This window comes from Micromys minutus (assembly GCF_963924665.1).
Source record: "Micromys minutus genome assembly, chromosome: 19".
NCBI classification, from domain to species: domain Eukaryota; kingdom Metazoa; phylum Chordata; class Mammalia; order Rodentia; family Muridae; genus Micromys; species Micromys minutus.
Window position 1 is genome coordinate 32,569,162 of NC_137954.1, and position 20,614 is coordinate 32,589,775.

The window sequence follows — 20,614 nt, forward strand, 5'->3', positions numbered from 1 at the left end:
CTGGAGGCTGGGCTTCTTATAAACTTTCCTATTTGGGTCCCACTAAAGCTTCTCTTTTTGAAATCATTCTCATACAAGCCAGTTTGGACATGCCCATGGTGATACTGATTAGTATAGACCTATATTTCACATTTTCTCAGACTCACTCCCTGTAACTGGTATGGGAGCAGATTTTTAAATAGTTCTGCTAATGGGATGCTGTGTATTGAGAAAGTTTCAAAGCATTTAGCACAAACCACTGTAACCTAAAGCTGGGACAAGGAAGGAAATTCTTTGAGGGGTATGCCTGACTTATCCTAGTTCCAGGAGCCAGTCGAAGAGACTCGGAGTCCCCTCTTTCTGCTCTGCATGCATTTTGCAGTACTGGACAACAGCGTGAAATATATCTCCCACTTTCCAGGACTTCTGATGAACAAGCTTCACAACATCTAGAAACTAAAATAAGACACAGAGTTAGCATTCACATATCAAAGAATTCTTATGAGCATTTCTCCAAAGACTGTGTGTGGGTCTGAATCTATGTTTTAGTATCTTCACTCTTGGGGGACATTTTCAAAGACTGTGTGTTTTTCTTTATAGACCCTTCAGATAATAAATTTCTTCCATTTTGCAGTTGTGCACATAAGAGGCAATTCTTCTATGAGGCAATCTTTTAGGTAGCTAGTGTTTTATTTTTTCCAGGTTCACAATTAAAACCTCAGTTCAACTTTTTATACCAGGACTGAAATACCATTTTTTTATTGGATGTGTATATTAAGGGAGATACTTTGAGTATTAAATTTCTGGGTGGTTAGAATCAAATAATACTTCCAAAGACAATATTGATAGACACCTCTCCCTCCCCATGCTAAGGTTAAACATCAAGATGCTTCTCTGTAGAAATAGTTAAAGGAAATCAAGGACTTGTACTAGGTGTGTCAGATAGTATAAATACCAGTTTTTGTTAGACATAATGGAAAGTTCTAGACTACAAGAGAATGATGCGCTTAGATATCTGAACAATTCCTATATGATATTCTATTTCTGAAGCCACATTGAAGTCCAGTGTGACAGCCTGTCAAATACCTTACTCAGATTTTTTTTTTTTTAATTAGAAAGCAATCCTTGATAAGATCTGGGAACAATATTTAGGATTTTGGTATGTGGCAATTTTCTTTACAATTCTCTCTGTTTTGGTGTCCAGATTGTAGAGATGATTTTCTATTTGAAACATTGGTTGAGGGGAAAGCCTAGGAAAATGATGGCATTTTATGAGAAAGAAAGTAATATTTGTTAAAATCACTAAGAACATAGTTTGATTATGTCTTTAAGAATGGTTTCCTGTGAGAGATAAAGGCTTGGTGAGAAGGGGATCCGAGTAGCCAGGGGGCAGAGAGATCTCTGCCGAGTGTGCACAGAAAGCTGGCTGCTGCCCTGCCTGATCCAGGGACCAGAAACCCAGCATTGGGACCTTTGTTCCCACCCGGCGGCTTTGGGGAGCAGAAGAGGGCTTGGACCATCCGCCACCTGGACCAGTGGAGATCCAGGGACACAGGCCAGGTACAAGGAAAAGGCAAGAACATATCACTGACAACAAGATGGCAAGACGAAAGTGAAAGAGCATATCCCAGGGAAACCAAGACAACCTGGCAACACCAGTACCCAGCTCTCTCATCACAGCAAACAGCAGAATGCCAAACACTCCAGGAAAAGAAGATGCAGACCTAAAATCATACCTCAAGACAATGATAGAGATCCTTAAACAAGAACAGGAGGAAAGGCATAAAGATTCAGAAGCTTTTAAAGAGGAAACAAGAAAAACACTCAAAGAACTCAAAAAACTAGAGGAAAACAGAACCAAGGAGATGAAGGAATGGAAGAAAGAATTTAAAAAGGAAATTGACACAATTAAAAAAAAAAACTAAAAGAGTTAACCCTAGAGCTAGAACACCTAAAAAAGAAATCAGGAGTCACAGATATTAGCATTTCCAACAGACTATAAGAGATGGAAGAGAAAATCTCGGGGGCCAAAGACAACATTGAAAACATAAACAAAACAGTCAGAGAAGATGCAAAAACCAAAAAGCTCCTAACCCAAAATGTCCAGGAGATCCAATACACAATGAGAAGACCAAACCTAAGGATAATAGGAATAGAAGAGGGCGAAGACTATCAACTAAGAGGCACAGTAAATATCTTCAACAAAATTGTAGAAAAAACTTCCCTACCCTTAAGAATGAGATGACCATGAGCATAAAAGAAGCCTTCAGAACTCCAAATAGGTTGGACCAAAAAAAAAAAAAAAAAAAAAATTCCTCCCGACACATAATAGTCAAAACACCAAGTGCCCAAAGCAAAGAAAGAATACTAAAAGCAGTAAGGGAAAAAGGTCAGGTAACATATAAAGGCAGACCAATCAGAATCACACCCGATTTCTCAACAGTGACTATGAAAGCTAGAAGAGCCTGGACAGACATTATGCAGACCCTAAGAGAGCACAAGTGCCAGCCCAAGCTGCTATACCCAGCAAAACTATCAATCACCATAGATGGAGAGATGAAGATATTTCAAGACAAATCTAAATTTACACAATATCTGACCACAAACCCAGCACTACAAGGAATTATAGGTGGAAAACCCAATACAATGAGGGGAACTACATTCTAGTAAAAACAAGAAAACTCCTAATCAAGAAAACTAAAAGAAGAAAGAGACACAGACACAACTAAACTTACAAAAGCAATAATAACAGGAAATGGCAACCACTATTCCTTGATATCTATTAACATAAATGGACTCACCTCCCCAATAAAAAGACATAGGCTATCAGACTGGATAAATAAACAAAATCCAGCATTTTGGTGCATACAGGAAACTCATCTCAGAGACAAAAACAGACACTATCTCAGAGTAAAAGGTTGGGAAAAAACTTCCAAGCAAACAGCCCCAAGAAGCAAGCTAGAGTGGCTATTCTAATATCGAATAAAGTAAATTTGCAACCAAAAGTTATCAAAAAACATAAGGAAGGACACTTTTTACTCATTACAGGGGAAATCTGTCTCAATCTTTAACATATATGCTCCAAATACAAAAGCACCCACATTCATAAAAGAAACCCTACTAAAGCTCAAAAAATACATTTCACCCCACACAATAATAGTGGGAGACTTTAATAGCCCACTCTCACCAATGGACAGATCATGGATACAGAAACTGAACAAGGATACTGTAAAACTAGCAGAGGTCATGAACCAACTGGAATTAATAGATATCTACAGAACATATCATCCTAAAGTAAAAGAATACACCTTCTTCTCAGCACCTCATGCATCTTCTCGAAAATTGATCACTTAATTAGACACAGAACGAGCCTCAATCGATATAAGAAGATTGAAATACTCCCATGCATCCTCTCAGATCACCATGGTCTAACGCTGGTCTTTAACAACAACAAAGACAACAAAAAGCACACATACACATGGAAACTAAACAACGCTCTGTTAATCGATAGCAGGGTCAAAGAAGAAATAAAGAAAGAAATTAAGGATTTTCTAGAATTCAACAAAAACGAAAACACAACATACCCAAACCAATGGGATGCAATGAAAGCAGTACTGAGAGGAAAACTCATAGCTCTCAGTGCTTCCAAAAAGAAACTGGAGAGAGCATACATCAGCAACTTGACAGCACAGCTAAAAGCTCTAGAACTAAAGGAAGCAGATACACCCAAGAGGAGTAGACGGTAAGAAATAATCAAACTTAGGGCAGAAATAGACCAAATAGAAACAAAAAGAACCATGAAAAAATCAACAAAACCAAGAGCTGGTTCTTTGAGAAAATCAACAAGGTTGATAACCCCCTAGCCAGACTAACTAGAGGGCAAAGAGAGAGTATACAAATTAACAAAATCAGAAAGGAAAGTGGAGACATAACAACTGAAACTGAGGAAATTCAAGAAAACATCAGACCCTACTACAAAAGCCTATACTCCACAAATTTGGAAAATCTGGAGGAAATGGATGAATTCCTAGACAGATACCAGATAGTAAAGTTAAACCAGGACCAGGTAAACCATCTAAATAATCCCATAACACCTAAAGAAATAGAAGAAGTCATCAAAAGCCTCCCAACCAAAAAAGCCCAGGTCCAAAGAGGTTCAGTGCAGAATTTTATCAGACTTTTTTTTTGCGGACATAACACCAATACTCTCCAAACTATTCCACAAGATAGAATCAGGTGGAATACTACCTAACTCATTTTTTGAGGCTACAATAACCTTCGTACCTAAACCACACAAAGACCCTACAAGGAAAGAGAACTTCAGACCAATCTCACTTATGAACCTTGATGCAAAATTACTCAACAAAATCCTTGCAAACCGAATCCAAGAACACATCAAAACAATCATTCACCATGACCATGTAGGCTTCATCCCTGGGATGCAGGGATGGTTTAATATAAGGAAATCCATCAATGTAATCCACCATATAAACAAACTCAAAGAACAAAATCACATGGTCATCTCACTAGATGCTGAGAAAGCATTTGACAAAATTCAACACCCCTTCATGTTAAAAGTCTTGGAAAGAACAGGAATTCAAGATCCATACCTAAACATAATAAAAGCAATATACAGCAAACCAACAGCCAACATCAAACTTAACGGTGGAAACTTGAAGCAATCCCACTAAAATCAGGGAGTTGACAAGGATGCCCACTCTCCCCCTAGCTATTCAACATAGTACTGGAACTCCTGGCTGGAGCAATTAGACAGCAAAAAGAAATCAAAAGGATACATATCTGAAAGGAAGATGTAAAAACATCACTCTTTGCAGATGACATGATAGTGTACTTAAGTGACCCCACAAATTCCACCAGAGAACTTCTACAGCTGATAAACAAGTTCAGCAGAGTGGCTGGATATAACATTAACTCAAACAATAACAACAACATCAAAACAGGAAGCAACCACCATTTTTCCTCAATATCTCGTAATGTCAATGGACTCAGTTCCCCAATAGAAATACATAGACTACTAGACTAGATACTTTAACAGGACCCAGCATTTTGCTGTATACCTCAGGGAAAAAGACAGACATTAGCTTAGAGTAAAAGGCTGGAAAATTTTTTCTAAGCAAATGTTCCCAGGAAACAAGCTGGACTACCCATTCTAATATGAAATAAAATTGACTTTCAATCAAGAAATTATTAAGAAATGTAAGGAAGAACACTTCATACTCATCTAAGGAAAAATTTACTAAGATGCACTCTCAACTCTGAGTATGTATTCTCCAAATTCAAGGACACCCACATTAAAACTAAACAATACAAGCCCCCCAAAATTTATTAATCTCAAAGCACACATTGTACCACACACAATAATAGAGGAAGACTTCAACACCCCACTCTCATCAGTGGACAGATCATGAAGACAGAAACTAAACAGAGACAAAGTGAAACTAACAGAAGTTATGAAACAAAACAAATGGATTTGACAGCTATCTGTAGAACATTTTACCCTTAAGCAAAACAACATTCCTTCTCATGGGACCTTTTCCAAAACAGACCATATAATCAGTCACAAAACAGACCTCAAAAGAAGACTGAAATAATCTCATGCATTCTATCAGATCACCATGGACTAAGGCTGGTTTTTAATAGCAACAAAAATGACAGAAAGCCCACATACAAGTGGAAGCAGAACAACACTCTACTCAAAAATGCTGTGGTCAAGGAAGAAGTAAATTAAAGACATTTTAGAATTTAATGAAAATGGAGGCACAGCATACCAAAATTTTTGGGATACAGTGAAAGCAGTGTTAATAGATAAACTCATAGCTCTGAGTGCCTTCAAAAAGAAACTGGAGAGAGCGTACACTAGCAGCTTGAAAAGCTCTGGAACAAAAAGAAGCAAATATACCCAAGATGAGTAGATGCAGGAAATAATTAAACTCAGGGCTAAAATCAACCAAATATTTAAAAAAATGAACAAAGCCAAAAGTTCATTGTTTTTTTAGAGAAAATCAACAAGATAAATAAACATTTAGCTAGACTAACCAGAGGGCACATAGCAAGTATCCAAATTAACAAAATCATAAATAAAAGAAAGACATATCAACTGAAACTGAGAAAATTAAAAAAATTATCAAATTCTAATACAAATGCCTATACCCAACAAAACTGGAAAATTTATAGGAAATGGACAATTTTCTAGAGAGATACCAGGTACCAAAGTTAAATTAGGACCAGTTAAAGCATCCAAATAGCCCCATAACTCCTAAAGAAATAGAAGCTGTCATCAAAGGTCTCCCAAATAAAAAAGCCCAGGATGATATGAGTTTAGTGCAGAATGCTGTCAGACCTTCATAGAAGACCTAATACCGATCTCTCCAAACTATTTCACAAAATAAAAACAGAAGAAACACTACTAATTCATTTTATGAAACCACAATTATGTTTATACCTAAACTACACAAAGACCCAGCAAAGAAAGAAAACTTCAGACCAATTTTCCTTATAAATATTAATGAAAAAATACTTAATAAAATTTTCATAGTCAAGTCCCAGAAAACATCAAAGCAATCATCCTTTATGATAAAGTCGGCCTCATCCCAGGAATGCATAGATGGTACAATGTATGGAAATTCATCAATGTAATCCACTATATAAACAAACTTTAAAAAAAAAACCCATATGATCATCTCATTAGATGATAAAAAACCATTTGACAAAATTCAGCATTCCTTAATGGTAAAAGTCTTAGAAAAATCAGGAATTCAAGGCCCATACCTAAACAGAGTAAAAGCAATATACAACAAACAAGTAGCCAACATCAAAGTAAATGGAGAGAAACTTGGAGCAATCCCACTAAAATCTTTGACTAGACAAGGATATCCACTCTCTCCCTACTTATTCAATATAGTACTCCAGAGTAAGAGCAATCAGACAACAAAAGGAGGTCAATGAGATACAAATTGTTGAGGAAGTAGTCAAAATATTACTCTTTTCAGATGATATTATAGTATAATTAGGTGACCCCAAAAATTCCACCAGAGAACTCCTCCAGCTGATAAACAATGTAAGCAAAGTGGCTGGAAATAAAATTAACATATAAATTAGTAGCCTTTCTCTACTCAAAGGATAAACAAGTTGAGAAAGAAATTAGGGAAATGATGCTCTTTTCAACAATCACAAATAATATAAAATACCTTGTTGTGACTCCAACTAAGCACGTGAAAGATCTGTATGACAAGAACTTCAATTCTATGAAGAAAGAAATTGAAGAATATCTCAGAAGATGGAAAGATCTCCCATGTTCATGGATTGGCAGAATTAATGTAGTAAAAATGACGATCTTCCTGATAGCAATCTACAGATTCAATTCAATTCTCATTAAAATTCCAACTAAATCTTTTCCATAGATTTAGAAAAAGCAACTTCCAAATGAATTTGGGACAATGAAAAACCCAGGCAAGCAAAAACTACTCTCAGTAATAAAAGGACTTCTAGGGCAATCACCATCCCTAACCTCAAATTGTATTACAGAAAAATTATACAATACTGTATGGTTTTGGTACAGAGACAGACATGTAGATCAGTGGAATAGAATTGATGATCAAGATATGAACCTACCTACATACCTATGTCACTAGATCCTTTACAAAGGTGCCATCAAAAAGCATTTTCAACTATTGGTGCTGGTTCAACTGGTGGTCATCATGTAGAATGAAAATCAATCCATTCTTATCTTCTTGTATAACGCTCAAGTCCAAGTGGATCAAAGACCTCCTCATAAAATCAGATACAGTGAAATTAATTGAAGAGGAAGTGGGGAAGAGCCTTGAAAACATGAGCACTGGGGAAAATTTCCTGAACAGAACACCAATGGCTTATGCTCTATGATCAAGAATTCATAAACAAGACCTCATAAAACTGCAAAGCTTCTGTATGGTAAAGGACATTGTGAATAGAATAAAATGGCAACCAACAGATTGGGAAAAGATCTTTACCAATCCTACATTTGATAGAGGGTTAGTATCGAATATTTACAAAGAACTCAAGTTAGACTCCAGAGAGTCAAATAACTCTATTAAAAATGGGGAACAGAGTTAAATAAAGAATTCTCAACTGAAGAATATCGAATTGCCAAGAAGCAAATATTAAATATCCTTAGTCATCAGGAAAATGTAAATCAAAACAACTCTGAGATTCTATCTCACTCCAGTCAGAATGGCTAATAGCTAAAACTCAGGTGACAAAAGATGCTGGTAAGGATGTGGAGAAAGAGAAACACTTCTCCACTGTTGGTAGGATTTCAAGCTGGTACAACCACTCTGGAAATTAGCCTGGCAATTCCTCAGAAAAATAGACATTGTACTACCTGTGGACCTAGATATTTCACAAGTAGGCATACACCCAAAAGATGCTCCAATATATAACGAGGACACATACTCTACTATGTCCACAGTAGTTCCATTTATAATAGACAGAAGCTTGAAACAACCCAGATGTCCTTCGACAGTGGAATGGTTACCAAAATGTGGTACATTTACATAATTGAATATTTCTCGGCTATTAAAGTACTACTTGAATTGCTTAGGCAAATGGATGTAACTAGAAAATATCATCCTGTGTGAGGTAACCCAGTCACAAAAGAAGACACATGGTATGCACTCATTAATAAGTAGATATTAGCCTAAAAGCTCAGGATTCCCAAGAAACAATTCATAGATCATATGAAGCTCAAGAAGAAGGAAGACCACAATGTGGAGGCTTCAGTTCTTCTTTGAAGGGAGAACAAAATCCTCATGGGAAGAAATACAGGAACAAAGAGTAAAGCAGGGACTAAAGAAAAGGCCATCCAGAGACTGCCCCACCTGGGGGATCCATCTCATATTCAGCCACCAAATCCAGACACTATCATTGATGCCAAGAAGTGCTTGCTGACAGGAAGCCTGCTATGGACATCTCCTGAAAATCTCTTCAAGAACCTTACTGATACAGATAAGGATTCTTGCAGCTAAGCATTAGTCTGACCATGAGGAACCTCAATGGAGGTGTTAGAGAAAGTACTGAAGGAGCTGAAGGGCTTTGCAATTCCATAAGAATAACAATATTCACCAACAAGACTGCCCAGAGCCCCCAGGAATTAAACCACCATCCACAGTGTACACATGGATTGACCCATGGCTCTGGCTGTATATGTAGCAGAGGTATGACTTTGTTGGACATCAGTGGGAGGAGAATCCTTTGGCTCTGTCAAGGCTCAGTGCCCCAGTGTAGGGGAATCTTAGGCCAGTGATGCAGGATGGGGTGGGTGTCTTGGGGGTCACCCTCATTTAAGCAGGGGTAAGGGTATTGGGATAGTGGGTTTCTGGAGGGGAAACAAAAATGGAATAACATTTGAAATGTAAATAAAAATTAAAAAAATATTAATAATCATGCTTAGGTAACTATGGGCATTATATCTCCTAAACATTATAGCATGGATTGGGAACATTTGATACCTGACACAAATATAGTAGGAAATTTTAACATGTTTCTTTGATTGTGACAGTTTGAGGAAAAATATGTAATCTACTGTACTTGCAATTATGAATGATTACATTTGCTTCTAATTTGCCCAAAATAAATGAGCATATACTTTGTCAGAAAAAAAAAAGAGTTTTGGTTCTTGTAAAGGATGGCAGATGCTCATTCTATTATGATTAGTAATCTACCCAGAGTAGGGGACCATCTCGGCTCTGCTTTTCTATCCTTTGCCTTCAATAGTCAGTGAATATTTGCTGAATGATAGAAGGGTGTGGAGGCTAAACCGAGTCAAATGCAGTGTAATTTCTAAAGAAATATAGGTAGACATGTAATATCATTGAAAGATAAGCTTGGCAGTAAAAGTGTTCTTCAGCTTTAGGTAGTGTGTTTGCACACATGTAATTACAAAGAAACATGTATACATGTACGATTGTTGCTTAATATTTCTCTACCGAGATTAAACATCATGAAGATGGTTAAAGGCCACAGGTCTTGGAGTGGGAATTGGCAGTAGCAAGTTTCTAATTAAAAGATGGTTCCAGGGAATGTCTCTCATCACAGCTGACTGATTGCAACCATATATATCTGTAAGGTAGGTTATCTATGGCCTCATCTTACTATTCATGACAGCAGTAATGGAAGTCCAGCTTATTTAGATCCATGTGTCCTTGTTGTACTTTTGGAGAAATCACTAGTTGTCTGGGACAACTCTTCACCTTGTCTGGTTTTGTCACAGCCAGATTCTGACACTTCAGGGGCAGATGTGAATCCTTCATGGAAAGGCTTTGCTTATAATGCAAATGCCCCAAAGAATGAATGGTCTAGGCAGCTGGTTTATGGAGACAGAATATAAGATATATAAAAATTCTTTAAGAAGAATTTTGTGAAATGCTAGTTTTATATAAACTCATACCAGGTTTTGGAAGGGACAAGAATGGGAACAGAAGTCTTTAGAGTATTTATGACAATGTGAATAAAGGGGCTGGAGAAGGCTATGGCATCCTATTAATTTAATGAATCAACCATTCTTAGCTCTTACTGGAAATCTGAAGAATAGACAGATATCTATTGCATGCATTAGATGCTTCTATGAAATCACTGAGGGATGTTTATAGATAGGCCAAGACTTCTCACACAAGATTTCCCTGACAAGTCACACACGACCTTTTGCCAAAGTCTATTAATGGTCCATCTTTCTTCACACATCTTATGAAGGTCAAGTCAATGGAAAGTGTGCCTACACTAAATTTGCTGTAGCTTTAAATCTGACCTTACTCTACTATCACCTTAGCACTTCTCTCTCTGAGGCACTGCTTGGGGAAAACTTGGAAGAAGATACTCTACCCAGAACCTATATTACAGCTTCTTTCCATCTACCGGGCCTTCAAAAAGGACATTTTAGAGTGTAAGGACCAAAAATGCCAGTGAATGACCACTAGGCCACTCTCCTAGTAGTCTGTGGGATGGTCATTGGCTAGAATATGTCTGATGATCCCTAAGGCCAGTCTGTTATCCCATTAGACTACCTTGTAGTGTTGTTATTGTTTTGGTTTTTTTTCTGGCACAGGGTCATCTTATGGAGCTCTGATCATCCCAGAATTTGCTACTTAGACCTGGATGATCTCAAATTAATGGCAATGGTATTGCTTCCACCTTCTAGGTGCTGGGATCATAGGAACGTGTCAGCATGCCTCGCTGAGACAGCTTTAACAAAAGATCTGATGACACTATATGCAGCAGCTGTACTGGTTTAATCACTTGGATCCTGAAACTTTGAGGCAGGTGTGAAGCTGATGAGTATGATGGTCTTGTACTTCTTTTGTAAAAAATTATTACAATTGAAATAGAGTTGTGAGTAGACAGAAAGGGCATTTCTATTTTCGTAGTACAGCCTCTCCTCCTTTTAGAATGCTGTGCACGTTAGATGAGCGCTCTCCCATGAACCTTTTTTTTCAGTTTTGCATTCTGAGACCAGCGTTTATTATATTGTTCAAGGTCACCATAAACTCTACCACCCAGGCTGAACTTAAATTTTCAGTTTTCTTGCCTCAAACTCCCTAGTAGTTGGGATTTATAAGCTGCTATCACCAGGTCACCAGGACACAGTTCATTCTGTGGTTGTTGTTGTTTTCCTGTTTTTAGAGCTACAGTCTACTAGCAATTGACCCCAGAGCTTTCATTAAGCCTGCTCAATTTATGGTCATAATCAGCTTTAGTATGTCAGGGATTTGGGGCTCTTAATCTGATATACTAACTAACAAACAACAACAAAACTCCTTTCTATATTGACATTTCACAATAAACAGTAATTGAATTCCTTTTCTGTAGACAACAATAACTTTAGATTATTTTTAAAAAAGAAGTTGTATTTTTGGAAACTCATGACACTGTATTCTGTGACACTTTATCACAAGCACATTCATCTAATGAAGAAAGCCTCATTAGCTCTTGGACCTTTGAATTCACAGGTGCATTTTATAGATCGATTATTTATAATTTATGGTACAATTATGGGAATTGCAGTAAGCTTTGTGTGTGTGTGTGTGTGTGTGTGTGTGTGTGTGATACATTCAATGCATATTTCAGAAAGCTGTCACCATTTTTTGCTCCAAGGCAGAAATTAGACTTCACTAAGCAGAGTGAGGGGGTTCCTACTTTGTCTCTGAAGAAAACCTGATTCTGTACTTGGGCTGGATTCTAGAATTCTAGACTTTCACAAGGACCTGGTACTTGGATTGATCTTACTTCCTGTGGAGAGTCTGAACTAACTAGTAAAGCTCTGAGTTTGGAGCCTTTCTGGGATGATTCTAACACTCTCCAATTTGAGATTTTTGATGAAAGGATTCTTTCATCAGATGGAAATTTTTGAGTGGATGATAGCAACTTACAAATCTGAGTTGTGAATGTGTCTTCCAGGTGATTCTGTTTTTATAGGTGTGGTTTAGATACCAACTTTCTAGATGCATCTTAATTTCTTTATTCAGATTCAGCTCCACCCTATCTCAATGTAGCTGTTTATAAATGGTGTGTTCTAGAGACAATTAGTGCTTCATTTTGAACCAATACACAAGTTCTGAGATGGAGGGAACTTTGGTCTCTTTTGTTGTCTGGGACTTGAAGCTTAGAATGGTACCAGCACAGAGAGGGTACTCTAGCAGTGTTTGATAGATGATGCTGCAAGACCTGTAGTCTTTTAATGCTTAAGTAAAATACAAATATAGGGGACTCTGGGAAATGAAGGCACAGTGGGTCATTAGGCAACTGACAATGTACTGGGCATGTGGGTTCCTGTTAATTTGCTTTTTCTGCGACTTCGTTTTGCTGACTCTAAGGGCCAAGTTTTTGTGATGTCCTGGGAAAGATGTACTGCACTGGTGTTAATGCTCCCTTTATCACACACCTCCATTTTCACTAAGTTGGGTAGGTCAGTAAGCTGAGGCCACCCTAAAGAGATACATATTGCTTAAATTAACTGCTGAGAAAATTAAATCAGCATTCCTAGAAATAAAGATTCGAGGTTTTGAGGCTGAGATGCAATTCGGTTATTAGAATGCTCACTCAACATACATGAAGCCTGGGGTTCATTATCCAGAACAACTCAAGCTGGTACAGGACTCTACCAGCACAAGGGAAGTTGAGGCAGGAGAGTCAGTCATTCAAGGTTGGTGCTGGAGGGATGGATCCGCTGTTAAGTGCACACACTGCTCTTGTAGAAGACCCAAGTTCTGTTTCTAGCATCCATATTGGGTAGGTCACAATGGCCTATAACTCCAGGGGATCAGATACGGTCTTCTAAACTTCAGGGACACTTAACACTGACACACATATGCCCCTCTCCCACTACATATAAGTAAAATAAGTTCAAAGTCATCCCCTGCTTCCCAGAGAGTTCAAGGCCAGTGTGGATTACATAAGACCTTGTCTCAAACAAACACAAAACAGATATAGGCTATTCATATGTGGGCGGGCTTGATGCTGAGTGACAGTGGGGGAAGGGAGTTTCTGAACTGAGGGTTTCTTTTCTCTGAGAAGATGAGGTGCTAATGAAATGTTGCTGATTCTGCATGCTAGCTCCACTGCTCTTACTACAGTCATAAAACTCAGTCACAGTCAACCAAGGGTGATGCTCATTTATATCAAGGGTATGCAGAGAGCCTTCACCGACTCAGAACAAAACCTGGAACTTTTAAGACTGCCTCATTTATATTTAAGTCCCAGGAGCTGATGGACATAGTGCATGCAATATCATCCCAGGTTTTTTTCTCCGGAGAGCAGGAGCGAATCCCATGTCTTCTCAGAAATATAGTTATTTAAAAAGACAAACATTCACTTCAAAATTGGAAACCTGGTAGATGTAAACAAATACCTAGTTAAAATGTGGTTTACAGATTAAAGCATCAACAAAAGATCCCTACTCTTGTAAAAATGGAGAATTTATTAGACTTACATGAATGGAAGTGATTTCTTTAAAGTTGTAAATTAAATTAAAACCTGTTTTATTAAAATACCACCTTAAAATGCCCTGTGGGATGCTTTTATTTAGTGAGACACCCAGATACAAATCCAACCCTTTATGTGAACCTCAGAACACTGTCTTCCTGAGAACATTTTTGCTTCCCTCCGGTGGGACCAAGTACGGTTTGGGAGAGGTCCTTTGTGATTTGTGGATTATGACCTTTTAGTCCATGCATGAGACAGGCATGGAGAAATTGAATGGGTTGTTTATCAAGCAGGGAGCCCAGCCTCACTTTTACAACAAAGGAAGGACAATTAGGACCCCTGGGTTGGGTGGACTTGAATGTAAAAAGAACAAAGCGCCTGTTGAAGACAGGCAGAAGTGGGAGAGGGGTTAGGAATAATCTCTTTAGCAGCTAATCTGATTGGCTGGGGTTAGAGAGTGGGAGGAGGTGTGGGGAACAATCTCTCTAGCAGCTAATCTGATTGGCTGGGGTGCCAGAAACATCGAAACTGTTCGGATTTCCCAGTGTGTAGGCAAGAAGGTAAGGGTTTTATCTTAGGATGCTGAATTTTGGCATGGAACCCAATGTAATCGCACATAAAAAATAAAAACAAACAAACAAACAAACAAACAAAAAAAAAACCCTAAAGATTGTAACCCTAATGTTATTTAACTGAGAGAGACACTTTTTAAAATAATGAATTACTCAGGAGTATTTTGCAGCAAAACAGGGTTTAGGTATAATACAAAATTACTTTTAGAAACATTGAAAATGCTACTGTCTCCTCAGTTTCTTTTGTCTTTATCAGGGACTATGTAAGAAGCTGCAGGTCAATAAAGCAGTATTGGTGAATATACGATCATCTCTCTTGGGTCTTGAAAGTTTTCTCAAGATTTTTTATTTTATTTTATGTTTTGGTTGAGAGAAATGAAATCAAGATGAAACACTTGAAGCTCATGTGGATCACACAGATTGTCACTGGGTTTCCAGCTCAGATAAAAAGCACAGAACTGTGTTGTTATCCGACCCAGACACCGAGCATGGTACCTTTTCAATTCTGCTCTCCTGAGATTTCTTAAAGTAGATTATTGGGATCCCCAGCTCGGAGGCAGCTATCCACTGCAGAGTGGCTCGAAGCTCAGCATCAGGGCACTCTGGCTCCAGGTCAAAGTTGATCACCAGTAGGTTCCTCTGGGGGCTGGCTGCTCTCCCCTGCAGTCCAGAGGCATGTTCTAAACAGACACAACCACAACCTTACTCTGCTTTCCAAAGGGACACCCTGGGCAAATGTGTGTCAAAAGAATGGGAACATGGCTTACCCTTTACGCTTTCTGATTGTTCTTTAAGAATCTCCTTCTCTTCTACTAATTCACTTTGGGAGAAAACAACAGTATATGGTTGGTAATGCTTTGGAAGAATAAGGTGTAACGGACGATGAGATGATGGGCGTTTCTGAGCTACAAACATCTGAAACTCATTCTTAGGCTTACACAGAACAAATTAGATCCAGGTGAGTATTGCACAGGACATTTGGATCTGCAATTAGTGTTCCCCGCCACCATAGAGAGTCCCCGACAAGCAGATTCTGAGAATTACATGTTTTGATTCCTTTTCAACTTTTTCCCACAAACCTCCACAGGGATGAAGAGTTAAAGAGAACTTTGAAGTAATTAGTTATACGTAATGGGCTATATTTTTCCATTTTATCACAATGTGTTTCTATGTGAAGTGACAGCAACACACATTGGGATTTTAAAGTAGGAAGATCCATTTACAAGCTGATTGTTCTGTGAGCCTAAATAAAGACAAACTGTAGAACTTAAACATTATAGCAGAGTGTCTCAGTAATAGAATCTTTATTCTTTTCCATTTTATTATTATTATTATTATTATTATTATTATTATCATTATCATTATGGTAGAGCAAGATGGAGATTGCTCATAACCAAACTGAGCCACTTCTCAGCCATAGCTATGTTTGATATTGGAGGGTTTTAGGTGTTGTTGGTTTTTTGTTTATTTGTTTGTTTAGTTTTTTTGTACATCTAGTTTCTAAAAATTTATGCTGAGGCTTTTAAAGATATATCTTTTAGTGATAGAAGACTGTCTCCTCTGATGCTGCTAAGATCTGGGTAATGCATTATTATATTGTATGCAGGAATTCTATATCATTAGGGAGATAAGTTTCACTGTAGCTGAGAGAAAGACTATAACCATTTTCCAACTCATACCTAATTATTTGCAGGAATGCCAATTTTCTAAGGGTTCAGAGTCTCTTCTTGATCTCTCTGCAAGTAGCATAAATAACCTAGGAATGGGTAGGTGTGATTTCTGGCATTATTGTAATTATGGAATGCTGAATAGGGATGCAGGGGATTTTGGCTTTCCCTCAGTACAACTTTTTCCTGAAGTCATAGTTTCATATTACAAACAAAGATGGAGAAAGTGCTAAGTTAATGTTTCCCAAAGGAGAAACATTAATCTATCATAAAATACTTCTGTCAAATTTGGTTTTGTTCCCCCTCAAACAGATTGTGTATGTGTTCATCTTTACTTGAAAATGTCATTTCACACTTACCCAGCAGGGAAATACATTAGTAATCATCCTTAGACCAATATGGCTTTATTAGTTTGGAACACCCAAATTATATTCTAAGTCATCTTGATGAAAACTAGAGTACAATTCAGTTGATTTTCTAGGATAATCATGAATTCTAGTAGTCATGACTTCAGGTTGGTCCCCCTCCCCCCATTTTGTGTAGTTTTATGTAGTACATCTCCAAGTGCTTTTCTTTTTCAGTCTCATTTGGAGAGATCACAGTTACTACCTGGGTGAATGACATCTCTCTCATGCCAACCCTTGACGTTAGATAAATTCCATATTGGTAACCCCAGTGTCTGCAAGCCAGGGAAAAGCCATTCACATCTAGTTTTACTGAAACGACTGTGTTCTATAGCGAACATCAGTCACTGAATAGTCTTCTGAGGGAGGCATGGTACAATTTACATGGATTTTTTTCCTTGCTTGTTGTTTCTGTAAATCAGTTGACATATAGTTCTAATTATATGGGCAAGCTTTGATATCTGCAATGACTATTTCATAGGCAGCAGGTTTGAAACCGAGAAAGCGGGCAGGAATGGGTTGGAGTTTTAGTCCTCCACTCCAGTGACATGGAACCACAGTGGCACAGACATAATGAACTGGTGGCTAGGCACAACCTTCATGATTACGATGGATTGCCAGATGGAATTGGAGCGGTGCTGTTGTTCACTGAGTCACATGGCTACTTACTTAATCATGGGAGAAGACGGTATGCTTTCCTGATAAATTTCCAGGTCCATAATGCCAAGACTGCTAGTGCCACTACTGTTGCCATTGCTGACAAAGCAAAAGTTTACATATTAATAATGCCTGTCTTCACGCTTGGCCACGCTGCTGACTCTCATGTTCCATTGTGGGGAGGGCACCTTTGTTCCTCCCCGGGACCAGGTTTGTGCCTGACCTTCTGCAATGGTATTGATGCTTGACCAAGCTAAAGGAGGACACAAGGTAGAAGCCAACTGTGTTAATGACAGTGATACTGATGCTGATTTATAATGTATGACGCCACACCCAGCGGGTCATACATAATTGGTAATAATCAACATTTTTCTTTAATTCTTTATTCTGGTGGAGAGAGGGTGTTTATCATGAAGACTCGTCCCTGGCCATACTTACAGAGTTGAATATACTTGTATTGAGAAAGAAGCCAGAGACCCATGGTCTCCCTTTGTTATATGGAAAACTTTTCTTAGGAATATTCTGTAAGTTTTTATAAAATATGAGTGTATTCTATAAGAACCCATTTGACTTCTGGTTTTCCTTGAGGACTATAGAGTTTACAAATACAAAGATGGGTAAGGTTTACTTTTTCAACCTCAGAGAAGAAGCAACATGTGGCACCATGTGTCTCATAGAGGAAGACTATTGCATAATATCATTATTGCAGGTTGTATAATCAATACATGATCTACTTATGAACATGGGCTATGCTCTCTGGAACATATTCCTCTTGTGGCATTTTTATGACCTGGTACTTGTGAAATAAAACCTGTCTGATTCTTACCAAACTCAGGGTCTCCTCACACATTCTATACTTTCCATCATTCTCTCTCTAAAGTAAGGTTTCACAGGAGTGACTGCTCGTATACTTTACCATGGGGCTTTGTTCCCTTAAGTTTGTATGAATTGCCAAGAAGACTCTTAAATCTTCAGGTTCTTGTCTAGAGTTTTAGGCAAGGCACTTGAAAATGCAACAGTCTGAAAACTGTTGCACTGCGTCCAAAGATTAAAGTTATCTTTGCTTTTATGTCCATATTTTATAACATTTAGTGGGCATATTTGAAAATTGAGACCACTTATTTAATGTAAAATGCTTCTGTGTCTTAGATTGAACTGCCAGTAATGGGACTTTCAAAGATCTTTTATTTACACCTGGGTGTTTCAGTCTCATATTCCTGCTACCCTCTCTGGACAGTTTGTGGTCTTAGTGGCCTGGGGTCAAAAAGATTCTGGATAGGAAATATCACTTTAGTGGTTGCAACTAGATGGCCCTCTTGAGCTTTTCCAGAACCAGTACAGAGGGCACAGGAGATAAGAAAAGAAAAAGGTCACAGCAGGCAGTACAATACAGTGTGGAAACACTTGCCTCATGTAAACCTAACCTGGGTTGCATCTGAAATGCACATAAATCAGAAGGTTCAAACTCATGAAGTGTAACATCACTTTTCATTAAAACAAACTAATAGTTCTTTCACTGAGTGTACCTGGTGTGACTTTTAAGGAAGTGTGAACAGCTTACTCTTAAATATGGCCAAGGTAATTCAATGTCTACCTAGATACTAAGATAAATTTTAGCCCAGTCATGATATGCAGGGACCATGGTCAACTGGGAGCTTGCCCCTCGTTTTTGCTTTTGGCTATTTTTTTCTTCCTCCCTGTACTGTTAAGGGTACCTGGCACTGAACCATAGTATGCATTTTCGGAATCCTTATTGAGGCTGCCTTCCTTAGGATGCCAAGGGAAGAGGAAGTGCGCACCTCATGGACCGCTCGCTGAGCTGCAGGAAGCTGCTTGTGTCATCTGGGTTGTCTTCCTCGTTGGCCAGCTGGGACCAGCTGCCTGTGCTCTCCTCGCTGCTGCTAGGAGGGTTCCGGGACTCATCTGGGGGTATGTCTTCCTTCAAGACATCCGCTTCTAATTCTTCTCTGGTCTCAAGGCTGTCACTGTGGACATCAAGAAATCATTACCAAGAGAGAAGGTGCACCATGGAGCTATTCCCAGAACCCTGTACCGGACACCTGTAAGCCTGGATATCCACACACTAGGCAAGATGTTGGTCACACGTGGAGTCTTTCTGTAGGTGGCTGCTCCCTTTGAAGCCGGGCAGCATGTTTTCTTCTCATAATTAAACTTCACCAGCTTTCCTGTGTTTCTCACTGATTGTTTTCTGTGTTTGATTTTAGAGTATGTTGAAAAGAAGCATTTCGATACAGTGGTGTTTAATCACATTTATTTATTTGTGTGTGTGTGTGTGGGGGGGCTAGGGCTAGTGTGCATATTCCGTGGGACTCATGTAGGGGTCAAAGGGAAACTAGAGAGAGTTGGATCTTTCCTTCCATCTGTGGACATGGGTGAGGGAAACTCAGGTTGTCGGACCAGGTGGCATGTGCCCTCAAACTATATGGTTGTTCATAGTGTTCTTTTCCATTTAATAAGAAGACGTATAGTACTGAGATTTCCATCCTATAGAAGAGAGGATGGGTGTGGTTAAAGAAGATGGTGTTTAGTTAAAAAAAAGGTACACATAAAATAAACATGGGAATAAAGGTGAAGGGTCTGGCCCCATTTGTTCACCCAGTTAAAAAGCAAATTGGGGCTCAGTCCTTCTTAATTTAGGGCCTTATACTACAGAAAAATTCACTTAGGGACATTTATTGCTAAAAGGGGAGCTAAGTCCTAGTGACTGACACAAACTATCCAGGTTAACAGATAAGCCTGTCAGCACATTTTGTTTTATCTCAATTTCATGCTCTATTTACAGCAAACCCCACATCTGTGCCATATAAAGGAAACCCAGCACCAGTCATGATTAGCCAGAGTGCTGGTTTTTATTTGCTTTCGGGAGAAGCTTATCTTATCTCGTTCCTTAATTATTGGTGAATAATGTACTAATGTGTGATGTAGATGTGTGTCATCTGGTGGCCTCATTCTGACCCCTCCATTTCCATGAGCACTCCGGGGAAACAAGGGTCTTATCGAAGTCAGTTGTCCAGTTGCCACTTTGGAAACAGGCCCATTATTCATTCTCCCGATTTTATCTCACACGCCTACGTGCCATCTGTGTGACAGTTGCAAGATTTCCTTAGGTCAGGTTTTCTCTTAACACACACGAACTGTGTTGATCTGAAGCCATCAGCATAAATGGAAAGCAGATTTCACCCAGCACAGGTAGAAGGCAGCAGTTTAAGCACAGAGCTGGTGAGAGCCCTCATTGCAGGGGCTGCGCAGTGTTTATTGCCATAGATTGTTTATTACTACAGAAAACCCTTTGAAAGGAGAAATGAGAGCTTGTATTTAGATAGCTTACAAACTTTCTCTGACT

General features: G+C 38.6%; 1 protein-coding gene across 4 annotated transcripts in view; it reads right to left on the reverse strand.

The window, feature by feature from the left end:
* Nucleotides 1-291: 291 nt before the first annotated feature.
* SPHKAP (SPHK1 interactor, AKAP domain containing) overlaps nucleotides 292-20,614 on the reverse strand; it is a gene marked incomplete at both ends in the record, with an annotated part of 159,652 nt that continues 139,329 nt past the window's right edge. For 2 of the 4 annotated variants that reach the window (XM_080932938.1, XM_080932937.1), the window contains 5 exons: nucleotides 292-435; nucleotides 15,018-15,202; nucleotides 15,290-15,342; nucleotides 17,263-17,349; nucleotides 19,050-19,235. In XM_080932938.1, the coding sequence (XP_080789064.1) occupies nucleotides 292-435; nucleotides 15,018-15,202; nucleotides 15,290-15,342; nucleotides 17,263-17,349; nucleotides 19,050-19,235 (655 nt within the window). The remainder of the gene's footprint in view (nucleotides 436-15,017; nucleotides 15,203-15,289; nucleotides 15,343-17,262; nucleotides 17,350-19,049; nucleotides 19,236-20,614) is intronic. The other 2 variants (XM_080932940.1, XM_080932939.1) reach the window with 1 other exon arrangement.